Consider the following 12,598-nt stretch of genomic DNA (forward strand, 5'->3'; position numbering starts at 1 on the left):
AGAAACATATTTTCTTTGTCTTAGGATGCTTGACCCTATTTGCTAGTTATTGCATGGTAGGTAGTGATATTATATTTGTTACTGCACAAAACCTTCATTTAAAAAGTAAAACTGAGTTACCCTATTAACAATGTAAAATTAAACCAGATAAATCTAGCTTTTTGAGTAAAACACTTCAGGTATGATGAAGACAAAAAGCTCTGAGTTATAAAATGAAATACATTTTAAAATCAGTATTCTACCTTTAACCAGCTAAAAAAACAGATCCATTAATTACTGCTAGAAGAATTTTTTCAGATACATTTTTGCAAGAGTAATTTCACAACTGAGTCTACACATTTATTTTTTAAATCTATAACAACCTATTGAAAAATTAACTTCCTCTGCATTACATATTTAAGCAGGAGCCTCTCTCTCCTCTCAAAAACATTTAAAAAAAGATTTATCAAATATCATTGCTTAAAAAAACTCTACAGGTCCTAATCCATCTCACAATATTGCAACATGATTAGAAATATACAGAAACATACGTCAAAACAAAGTAATTTAGTTAAAATGGAGAAATTATTTCAGTGTTCTTTGAATCAACATATTCAAGTTTCTCAAGCTAACAATGAAGAGCAGTTTTCTTGTATTTGGTCATAGTCGAACATTAACAGAAGGTGTTTGCTTCCCAGTCACCATTCTTTTGGTGTACGTTCGATGCAAACATGACAGCATCATGAATACTGTAAAATACCAGACTGTGGATGTTACCATTTTCGAAATAGCCTCCTTTGCGAAGGCTATCAATAACACAGGCATTACAATTTGACAGGAGAATTGAGATTCCAATTTGTTTATAATCTTTAAAGACTTCCTTCACTGCAGCTATACCTGCAGTATCCAAGAACTGAATAACTGAGCAATCAATGATAATTGTATGGAATTCAAACTCTTGCTTGGAAAGTTGCACCGTGACTTCGGTCTTGATGGAAGTACCAGAATTTTCTGTCACTTTGTGCTCCAATTCCCGACTTACTTTCCTTTCTGCTTTCTTCTTTGCTACAATTATTAGAGTGGGGTCAACTCCAGTGCGTTTGTACAGGGACCTCTTGAAGAATTCTTTGTTTGCATAGTACAATGGAGCCTCAAATCTAAATATTTTGATACCAGTCAAATTTTGAAGATTTTTATATCGTCCTAAGTCTTCATAAATGTCTGTTCCCTCTAGATGGCCAAGTGTAGTGGCTCTTGGTACTTGTGTTCGCACAATGACACAGATCACAGAAAAGCTAACCCCAATCAACAGTCCTATTTCTGTGCTGATTAAGGCCGATGATAGCATTGTGACAAACCATATGACAGTGTCCACCTTGTTCACTTTCCACATTCTGGGCAAGTCAATGAATTTTCTTAAAGCACCCCGAAGATTTACAATAGTTATGACACCCAAGACACATTTCTGAAGGGAGTAGAAAAGAGGTGCAATCACAAGTAGCACAAGGAGAAGCACTAAAGCAGTCACTATACTTGATAATTGTGTCTTGCAACCTGTGGACTCTTTCACAAGAGTTTTTGCCAGGGCAGCACTGGTTGTGAAGCAATGAAAAAATGCTGGAATAATGTTACAGGTGCCGATAGCAAACATTTCTTGATTGGCTCTAACAGTATACCCATGCTTCTTGGCAAACATTTCTGAAAGAGAAACAGTAATTGCAAACCCAATGATAGCAATTGGAAGGGCATCTGCAGCGACTCGAGGTATCAAGCTCCAGTCTGGAGAGGTGGGAACCATGAATCCAGTGGGAATGTTTCCGGCAATAGTTGAATTATACTTCTCATTCAAATGCCCATAATGAGAGACCAAGGTAGCAACAACTACAACCAGAAGCTCACCTGGAATTGGTGCTTTTAACTTTGATTTATAACATTCATTTATTTCTTTTAAAGGCACTAGAACAAGAAGGCATAATGCACTGGTTATGACATCACAGACGTTAGTTCTATGGATATTTTTAAAAATGTACACCCAGGTTTGCACAAGTGAACCAGGACCATGGGCACGTGGAATGCTGATCCCAAGAAGGTATTTTACTTGTGACGTAAGTATGGTGAATGATGCTCCAGTGGCAAATCCACTAAGTAAGGAATCAGACAAGTACACTGATATAAAGCCCACTTGGAAGATGCCCATGGCAATCTGGAAGCAAAATTAAGAAAACAATTATAAATGGCATAACAGTCAGAGAGCTGGAAATAATTGAGAGTTCCTATGTTTGCATCGTGGTTAATGTGCTGTATTTTGCATGCCCTTCATTTCCAACAGTCTTTACACTATGGAACTAAGTAATCAAGTGTCACATTCTGTTAAAACCTCTTTATTTAAACAAATACATGCTGGAAATGAAACAAAAAAAACAGAAAATGTTGTAAATGCTCAGTTAATTAATACCTGTAAAAAAAAGATAATTGACACAGTTATTTATCTATACAAGTTATACACAGCACAAAAGAGGTTTAAGCATGCAATAGTGGCTATTGTTAACAGTTCGTGGGAAATCTTAATTGATTGCATTGACCTTCATGTCGTTACTGCTACAAATAGTAACATTTTTGTCCGAACAGTACAATGGGAATCACAGCTTGTACTAAGGCATTATTTACTGTGCTCAGTTTACCTTTAACTGAGTTTAAGTCATACAAGTCAACGTTCTAGTAGCACTTTTCTCATTTGTGAGGTAGATTCAGAAAAAAAAAAGTCAAGTGGAATTATAGACAATTATTTTGTTGAATCTCCTCAAATGTCTTTTGAGAAAAGCTGTTGTCTTTTTTTTAAAAAAAAGGTTTTATACATACACAGCAACAATGCCAACATTGTTGCTTCACTAACATGAAGTGATCCAACATTCAAAAAATGGATATGGCTTCACATAATTAGAATTCATAAGTTTGCAACCAGCAAAACTGAGTTCAAGTCGCATACCAGTAACTGCACACAAAATCCAGTGTGAAAAATCTGCTGATTACTAAGACAGTGCTATACTTCCAGAAATTCCTTTTAATGGATGGGACGACCTACATGTCCACAAGTGAACATTAAACATCCATTTCACTATTTTGAGCAAGGAAGTTACTCCCAGGTGTTAGCTGTCCCTCAATTAAAGTTGAAAGCAGACCCATAGCTGATCATCATATTGTTGCAGGTTGGAGTTTGCTCTGTATATATTGTAGGAGATATGGCAACCATTATAACACTGACTACACTTCAGACTCCTGTTTCTTTTTTAATGAAATTATTGATTAACCCTGTCTAATTATACATTCCCAAGTCTAACATAGCATGTTCAATAGTTGGCTCCACAACATATGGAAAACAGTCAGAATGCAATTTATGAACTCATCCTAAAAGCTATTTGTTAATTTGATTTGTCCAACCATATGAAGTTTAAAGTTGATATGATTATTGAAGTGCTTTTTCTTAGAAGATTAATCACAAATTATAGTAATGTTCTATCCTACAGCGTAACTATTATGGGGGCTATGCACAATTCCAACTAATGATTTATATTGTTTATTTCTTATTTCCACCTAATCCGATTCTACACCTTGCTCTGAGCTAAGATCATGTCTCACTACTATACTGATGTCATTTTTTTCACATTGATACATGATCTCCTTTTCTAGCGTTTTATTATCCTTGAATATTCAGCTCCCAACCATGATGATCTTGCAAATAATTTATATACTGGTTAACATGAGCACTACCTTATCAAGGTCATAGAGATGTACAGCATGGAAACAGATCCTTCGTCCAAGTCATCCATGCTGACCAGATAGTCTAAATTAATCTAGTCTCATAATCCAGCACTTGGCCCATATCCCTCCAAACCCTTCTTATTCATATACCCATCCAGGTGCCTTTTAAAGTGTTGTAATTGTACCAACCTCCACCATTTCCTCTGGCAGCTCAATCCATACATGCACTACTCTTGGCATGAAAAAGTTGCCCCTTAAGTCTCTTTTAAAATCTTTCCCCTCTCACTCTAAAAACCTAGGCTGTCTAGTTCTGGACTCCCCCCACACCAGGGAAGAGGCCTTGTCTATTGACCGTATCCAGGCCCCTCATGGTTTTATGAACCTTGAAAGGTCACCCCTCATCCTCTGAAACCCCAAGGACAAACAGCCTATTCAGCCTCTCCCTTCAGCTCAAACCCTCCAACGTTGGCAACATCCTTGTAAGTCTTTTCTAAACCCTTTCAAGTTTCACAACATCCTTCCTGTAGGGGGGAGACCAGAACTGCACACAACATTCCAAAAATGGCTTTACTAATGTCCTGTACAGCTGCAACATGACCTCCCATCTCCTATACTCTATGTTGGATTGATTTATTCTTTTATAAAATGGGTAAGAAATCTAAATTGCATGAAAATTCAGCTTAAAATCCAATTTGAACTTTTGTTTGTATTGGAATGGATAACAGAAAAAGGTAATTAAAATATAACGACCTGATAAAGGGGATGTGAACAGCCCTTGCCACTATAATAACGTAAACCTGCCAACAACTTGCAGTGTCCACAAGTGCTGCCGAGATTGGAAATCTGGAAGGTGCCTTCAGAAATACTGCTCTACAGTGTAGGGGCAACAATCCTCAATGATTTCACTGCCAAATTAATATAATGTAAACTCACAAAAATTAGAATACTTCCTCACTAAAAGATGGCTGGGAAATGTAGAAGTAAGTACACTTTTAGAAGGCAATGATAACAGATCCTGCAGTAAATAATCTCACTGGCCATAAAAGTTTAATTTACAGGACTAAATCCCATTCTTCCAGAAATTAGAGATGGAAATGTAAAATCTTGAAATCAAACAGCAATTTAGAAGGCAACCATTTGCTCCATTAAACCCATTTTTTTTCTCCAAAGCTTTGTTTCTTTTATCATTGTGTTGATCTTTTCTTTCCCAATCCTGGCATATTTTTCTTTATATGAATTAAATTTAACTCCAAACCCATGCTTTATAGCACTTGGCTTAGACTTCGCATGTCTCAATGAGGATTCCAAAATATGAATGATTGTTGAGATGATTGCTTCATGCCCTATTCTGTGCTTATCTAGAAGATGTGGCAATGGGTAATGATGATAGATTTGAGCATGTTAGTTTTAGAAAACTAATGAAAACTCTTTTGTGGGCCACTGTAAGCAAGACGCTCGGGCGGGGCGGGGGGTGCTAGGAATCATTCCAATGGGGCTTTGTTTATATCAGTAAAGTTATTAAACCCAATCTTAAAATTTCCACCATTATTGTACTCAGGGATTTGTGAGCATAAATCAATTATATGGCTTATGATTACAATATTTTCAGTGCAGATCATGCAGGCAAGTATAATCATGCATTAGTCGATCTTTTACGGTTATCCAAACAAATTCTGCCTGATCTAAATTTCTTTGTGATGCCAAAACAGACCCATCTCCAAATTATACAACCTTGTATACTTTTGAGCCTCACTGATCCCCATATTTTAACTTCTTGCAAATGCACTTGCTCAGGGGCAGTGTTAAAATTATGACCAGATTTCCTGGTACAGCTTGAGAAAAGATTTTTGGTGTTTTGTTCAGTTTTGCTGAGAACTTATTTTCACCAACCCTCATGAAGACTGGCAGTGTATTTCCTGTTTATATCCTGCATTTTATCACAGCAGTACTTGTCACCTTAAAATAGGAACTGCTGCCTTAAGTGAAGGCTCTCAAACACACTGTGCCTAATGTTCATAAATGAAACCCAAATAAGTTGAAACTTCAAGCTTTCACTAAAAGTTCCATGCCTTTTCTGTCCCCAATTTTCTATTCAACCATATTCTAATGAGGAGGTTTAACTGTAAGATAATTAGCAGAATTGATGTAATTTTAGTTCTAACTCTCATGGAATAAGTTTCAAACCTATCAAGTAATCATTATATTGTGCATACAGTAAGCATCAATTTAGATTTAGATAAGTATTCAACTTACCTGATAGACTCCAGCCATAAATGTCAAAGTGGAGCCAACGCGAATGGCAAAACAACTTCTGTCACAAAAATCTGTGGACTGGTTAAACATTTCTGATTGGGCAGTTTTATTAACATCATTGAGGTCAAACCCAAAGTACTGAACTTCTCGATCCACAACCTGGCCAATCATTAAGCAAAGCACACCAAAGATACCAACTGAAATATGCCTTGATGTTCCCATCAGAAAGTAGATGATGCAGGCAAAGAATGATGTGTAAAGCCCATATATTGGTTCCTGCCCTGCAAGCAATGAATAGGCTATTGACTGAGGGACAAGTAGGATGCCCACAATCAGTCCAGACATAATATCACCCAAAATCCATTCTTTCCATTTGTACTTTGGAAACCATCGTATAACAGGAAAGAGATCAACAAAAAAGTCTTTTGCCTTTGTTGGGGTGCAAGAACAGCACTTCTTCAGCTTTTTCACTGCAATCTTCTTCACATCTAATGCTTTCCTTTCTTGCTCTTCCAATATAACGGGAGAATATTTCCTGTTTTTCGCATTGACAGAGGGTGGTGTACTGAGAACCAACGTGCTGTCAGCATTATTAGCTTCCAAGGAAGTCATTCTGCAATTTGTCTAAACAAATAGAACGAATTAGTTAGTCTTGCTTATGCTCACTGAAGTAGCAAATCTCAACATATGTATGTAGCAAGGGATTACATTATCAAGTTTGATCAAATAGGACAGGCAATATACTGACTATTGTGAACCATAATCATGCAGTTGTCTTCCTTCCTTAAGAAATATTTAACTTATGGATCTAAGTTTGCTCACTGAACTGGAAAGTACATTTTCAGACATTTTGTCACCATACTAGGTAACATCAGTGAGCCTCTGATGAAGCATTGATGTTATTATCCGTTTTCTATTTATTTGTTTAGGTTTCCTTGAGTTGGTGACATAAATTTTACATCCTTTTTTACCTCAGACGGTAGTAAATGGGGTCCAAGTCGATGTGTTTGTTGATAGAAGCATGGTATTCCAACCAGAACTCTATCAACAAACACATCGACTTGGACCCCATTTATCACCCTCTGAGAAAAATGGGAAATGACAACAACACAGGAAATGACATCACCAACCCAAGGAAACCTAAACACAAATAGAAAGTGGATCATAATGTCAGTGCTTCACCGGAGACTGACTGATGTTACCTCGTATGGTGACAAAACGTCTGAAAATGAACCTTCCAGATCAGCGAGCAAACTTACATCCAGAACCTCAACCTGAGCTACAAATCTTCTCAAAACACGCTAATATTAAATTTCTCAACTAACCAGACTATGTCTGCAACCAAGAAGCAAAAGGATATTAAAAAACTGAAACAAAAAATTCTATCATTTGGCAAGAACACGCACTGATTTTCAATACGCCCTTCAGAAGTCTAAGATAAAATAATGATTTACACATTTTTATAGCATTAAGTTTACAAATAATGTGCATAAGTTCATAAAATACAGAAGCAGAATCAGACCATTTGGCCCATCAAGTCAGTATTGCCGATTGATCATGGCTGATATGTTCCTCATTCCCATTTTTCTGCCTTCTCTCCACAACTCTTCAACCCATTACCAATTAAAAATCTGTCTAACTCCTCCTTAAATTTACTCATTGTCCCAGCATCCACCACACTTTGGGATAGCAAATTCCACAGATTCACAGCCCTGAGAGAGAAGTAGTTTCTCCTCAACTCAGTTTTAAATTTGCTAATCCATAGTCTTATTCTCTCATCCTAGAATGCCCCACAAGAGGAAACATCTGCTCCAATTCTATTTTATCCAAACATTTTATCATCTTGAATACCTCAACTTGATTTCCCCTCATTCTTCTAAATTCCAGACAGTATTGGCCTGAACTGTTTGATCTTTCTTCATTCGACAAACCCTTCATCGCTGGGATCAATTTCATGAACCACCTCTGAACTGTCTCCAATGCATTTCATCTTTACTCAAATAAGCAGACCAAGACTGTGCACAATACTCTAGGTGCAGTCTCAGCAATGCCTTGTATAGTTGCAATAATGGATCCTTATCTTTATATTCTATTCCTTCAGCTATAAAAGCCAACATTCCATTCGCTTTCTTTATTATCTGCTGTATCTGCATGCTCATTTCTGGTGACTCATGAATGAGTATACCTAGATTGCTCTGCATCAGACCACCCCATTGAGATAATAGGTCGCCTTCCATTTTTTTAACTCAAACACATGACCTCACACTTCTCAGTGTTCAACTCCATCTGCCACATTTGGCCCACTCTCCTAACCTAGCTATATCCATTTGTAAGGTTCTCATTTCTCATTGCAACTGACCGGCCTGCCTATTTTTGTGTTGGCTACAAATCTGGCTATCGAGCCTTCTATCCCTGTATTCGCATTGTTAATGCAGATTGTAAATAGCTGGGATCCAAGGACTGACGCCTATGGCACCCCACTAGTAATATCTTGCCATCCAGAGAGAGAAAAAAATTATCATGACTCTCTATCTTCAGTCCATCAGCCAGTCATCTATCCAGGCTAAAGTTCCCCCTAATCCCATATGATCCCATCTTGTGATTAACCTTTTGTGCAGCACCTTATCAAACACCTTCTGCAAGTCCAGATAAATTACATCTACCGCATTCCCATTATCCAACTTACTTGTTACATCTTTGAAGAACTCTAGCAAATTAGCCAAACATGATTTGCCTCTCATCAAACCGTACTGACACTGATGGATAGAGTTTGACTTTCCAAATGTCCCTTATATCGTGTCCTCAACAATTGATTCTAACACTTTCCCAACAAATGTTAAACTAATTGGTCTGTAATTTCCCACATTTTGGTTACCTTCCTATCTGAATAAGCACACCATATTAGCCATTTTCCAATCCACTGGAACCTTTGTGCATGATGTTTTATTTTCTAAAAATATTTTAAAATGTTTAATACTATTTCATCATAGTCTAATGAGATTCAGTAATCAAGCAAATCTAAGAGTACATAGAGATCTTGATCAGATGGGCCAATGGGTATTAGATGCAGTTTAATTTAGATAAATGAGGCAAGATTTACATCGTTAATGGCAGGGAGTTGGGGTGTACTGTCAAACAGAGGGATCTATGGGTGCAGGTTCATAGTCCCTTGAAAGCAGTGTCGCATGTCGTCAAGTTGGTGAAGGCAGCGGTAGACATGCTTGCAGTCATTGGTCAGAGCATTGAACTTCAGAATTAGGCTATCATGTTGCGGCTATACAATACATTGGTGAGGCCACTTTTGGAATACTGAGTACAATTCCAGTCGCCCTGCTGTAGAAAGAACATTGTTAAACTAAAAAAGGTGCAAAAAAACTTTCGAAGCTGCTGGGACTAGGGAATTTGAGTTACAAGGAGGGTTTGGATAGGCTGGGACTTTTGTCCCCTGGAGCAGAGGCTGAGGGGTGACCATACAGAGGTTTAAAAAACCATGTGGGGCATAGATAATGTGATTACCAAGGTCTTTTTCCAAGGGTAGGGGACTCCAAACCTAGAGAGGATACAGGTTTAAGCGAGAGGTGAAAGATTTTTTTTAAAGCAAGGACCTGAGCAACAATTTTTTCTTACAGAAGGGTGCGTGTGTGGAATGAGCTACCAAAGGAAGTGGTAGAGGCTAGTATACTTACAACATTTAAATGACTTTTGGACAGATACAGGAATAGAAAAGATTTAGAGGGATATGGACCAAATACAGGCATATGAGACTAGTTTAGTTTGCCAACATGGTCCAATTCATCTTTGTTGACCAAAGGGCCTGTTTCTGTGTTGTGTAACACTCTGACTCAACATTAGAGAAGACTGTATAACTCATAGTAAAAATATTATTCATTCTATACAAGTAACTCCAGTAAATTTAATTATAAAGTACTTATGGTTTTCAGCCAGTAGACAAGTCTTAGAAATACACACTATAGGCCAACTTCATGGAACGAAGTGTTGATTTTACTACAAAAAATTCTAATCCCTTCACAAACCAAAGAAAATCAGTTGCTGCTCTATTTTTACAGAAAATGTGTACACAAGAGTGTTCAAGGACAATGTGTATATAACTATTTTAAAAGATGATAAATACTTCAGTTACAAAAGTATATAACCCTAGAGCTAGAACTTACAGCAATTTGTTGATTATTACTACAACATAGATTATGCTCTCGATTTAAACTTTTCTTTACCATTGCCTCTCAAGTTCCTAAAGGAAACTTCAAGGATAAACAAATCCTACAAGTCATTAATGAACAAGTAAAAAGTCAGTGAAACTATCAATTGGGAAAATAAAACAGTAAATTATTTACAGCTTACTCTGCTTGCTTTGCTTTGAAGTTATTCATTTGTCTCACTACACGACAGACAACCAATAGTCTGGAATATGCGACTGTTGTGCAGAACCCAGTGGGAAGGGTCTACTTAATCAAGCACAATTTCACAATAAGGATACAGTTCCAATTTCCCAGTACTCACTAGTTAAGGGCTATTTAAGCATTGCAGCATTCCATTGCTGATTGTTGCAACATATTCTAGTTGGAAAAACAAGTGCAAATTACAACCAACTTCTTGAGATGCCAAACTTGATTAATACCTATAATTTCATATATTCAATGCATTATCTTAAATGTTAATTTCATAGATTTTATATAATTCAAAATCGTTCTGACTCATGTACTTGCCCAAACATTTTTTCCATCAGATTTTCCTGATAAGGTCTATATTATCAGGAAATAGCAGATCCTCTGACTCAAGTTGGTGAATATTGCGATTCCTTTTCAGAAATTAACATGGCTGTGATAAACCGGATATCTTTTATTGTCTGAATGCTTATTTGACAGAAGCTTAAAGTGAAGCAGGTCTTATTGCAAGCATAAAGATACCTGAGCAATCTTGATTGTGATGTACTCTCTTCTGAAAAAGCCAAACTCAATTTCAAGCATTTCATCTAGAACATTTTAAAAAAACTTCAACCTCCAGCAAGTAGCCTGCTAGTTTTAAAGTTGTTAAAGGATACAACTGAATTTCTAGCTTTAGTTGCTACTTGTACTTGGTTGGTCATGACAGAAGATTGTTTATTTTGGAAGAGATCCCATCCAGATATACCTTAAGCATCTCTTATATGAACTAAATCTAACCACGAGACAGAGACAGACAAGTGAGACACAGACAGATAGAGAGAGAGAGAGATGTTGTCTTTGGAGACATCTACAGGCTGAGCAATAGGAGTTCTTAACCCCCTGCAAACCTGGCCATCATTCATTGTTTCTAGACATGACAGATCCACTACATCCTTCTGTTTTCACTACTGCCCAAGGGGGAAGGCCTCTTGCTCCATCTCCTAAACAATTCCAACAGCCCCAATCCTGCAGTCCATTTGTCAGACATTTCTGCCATTGTCAATCAGGTTTACCTGGATCTTGCCCTTGACCTTGCCTGTGATACTTTGTTCAAGACAATTCAATCACTGCCTCCTTCCCTAAGCTCACTTTTTTGTACAGACCAGATCACCACTTCATTGGACATTAGAGAAGGACTAGCTTCAGCACACTGAGCTGATAACTCATCTCCTTATAGAATCAGATGTTTATAGCACAGCAGGAGGCCATTCAGTCCATCATCTTTATGCCTGTCAACAAAGATTGGATTACACAAATCCCATTACCAATTCTCAGCATATAGCCCTGCAAGGCTTTGGCAGCATAACTAAATATATAAACAGTATGAGAGTTTCTGACTCAACCACCCTTTCAGGTAATGAGTTCCACACTTCCATCACCCTTTAAGTAAGAACATTTCTCAAGTCTTCTCCTATCTCAACTTAAATTTATGCCTACTAGATATTGACTCCTCTATTACTTGAAAAAGTGCCTTCCTATCCACCCTATCAATTCCCCTCAATGTTATATGCCCCATCGGTATCCCTTCTCAACTTTTGCTGCTCTCAGGAAAATATCTCCAGCCTATCTTTCCTCACAGCTAAGACCCCCTACTCAGGCAGCATCCTGGTAAATCTCCTCTGCATCCTCTAAAAAGGGAAAATCACATCCATCCTGTAAAATATGGTTACCAGAACTGTATTAAGTATTTCAGTTGTGGCCTAACCAGAATTTTATATAGTTATAGCATAACCTCTTTGCTTTTGTATTCTATATCTCAGTTAATTAAGATGAATACCTTGTATGTTTTCTTAACCACCTTTCCTATCTGCCCTGTTACCTTCAAGGATCTTTGGATATGCAAATCAAGATCCTGTTGATCTTCAGTACTTTCTAGGGTCTTATCATTCATAGTGTAATCTCTATGGCATTACCTCATGATATTTCAGGCTGAATTTCCATTGCCCACCTGACCAGCTGTAGTTTTTTTTAGATTAGATTACTTACAGTGTGGAAACAGGCCCTTCGGCCCAACAAGTCCACACCGACCCGCCGAAGCGAAACCCACCCATACCCCTACATTACCCCTTACCTAACACTACGGGCAATTTAGCATGGCCAATTCACCTGACCCGCACATCTTTTGGACTGTGGGAGGAAACCGGAGCACCCGGAGGAAACCCACG

General features: G+C 37.6%; 1 protein-coding gene across 5 annotated transcripts in view; it reads right to left on the reverse strand.

The window, feature by feature from the left end:
- Nucleotides 1-206: 206 nt before the first annotated feature.
- slc26a2 (solute carrier family 26 member 2) overlaps nucleotides 207-12,598 on the reverse strand; it is a 61,016-nt gene continuing 48,624 nt past the window's right edge. For all 5 annotated transcript variants that reach the window (XM_060837116.1, XM_060837118.1, XM_060837114.1 and 2 more), the window contains exons 2-3: nucleotides 5,992-6,615; nucleotides 207-2,182 (exon numbers count right to left, since the gene is read on the reverse strand). In XM_060837116.1, coding sequence (XP_060693099.1) covers nucleotides 653-2,182; nucleotides 5,992-6,603 — 2,142 coding nt within the window. In that variant the 5' untranslated portion in view covers nucleotides 6,604-6,615 and the 3' untranslated portion in view covers nucleotides 207-652. The remainder of the gene's footprint in view (nucleotides 2,183-5,991; nucleotides 6,616-12,598) is intronic.

Source organism: Hemiscyllium ocellatum, chromosome 16 (assembly GCF_020745735.1).
Source record: "Hemiscyllium ocellatum isolate sHemOce1 chromosome 16, sHemOce1.pat.X.cur, whole genome shotgun sequence".
Lineage (NCBI taxonomy): Eukaryota > Metazoa > Chordata > Chondrichthyes > Orectolobiformes > Hemiscylliidae > Hemiscyllium > Hemiscyllium ocellatum.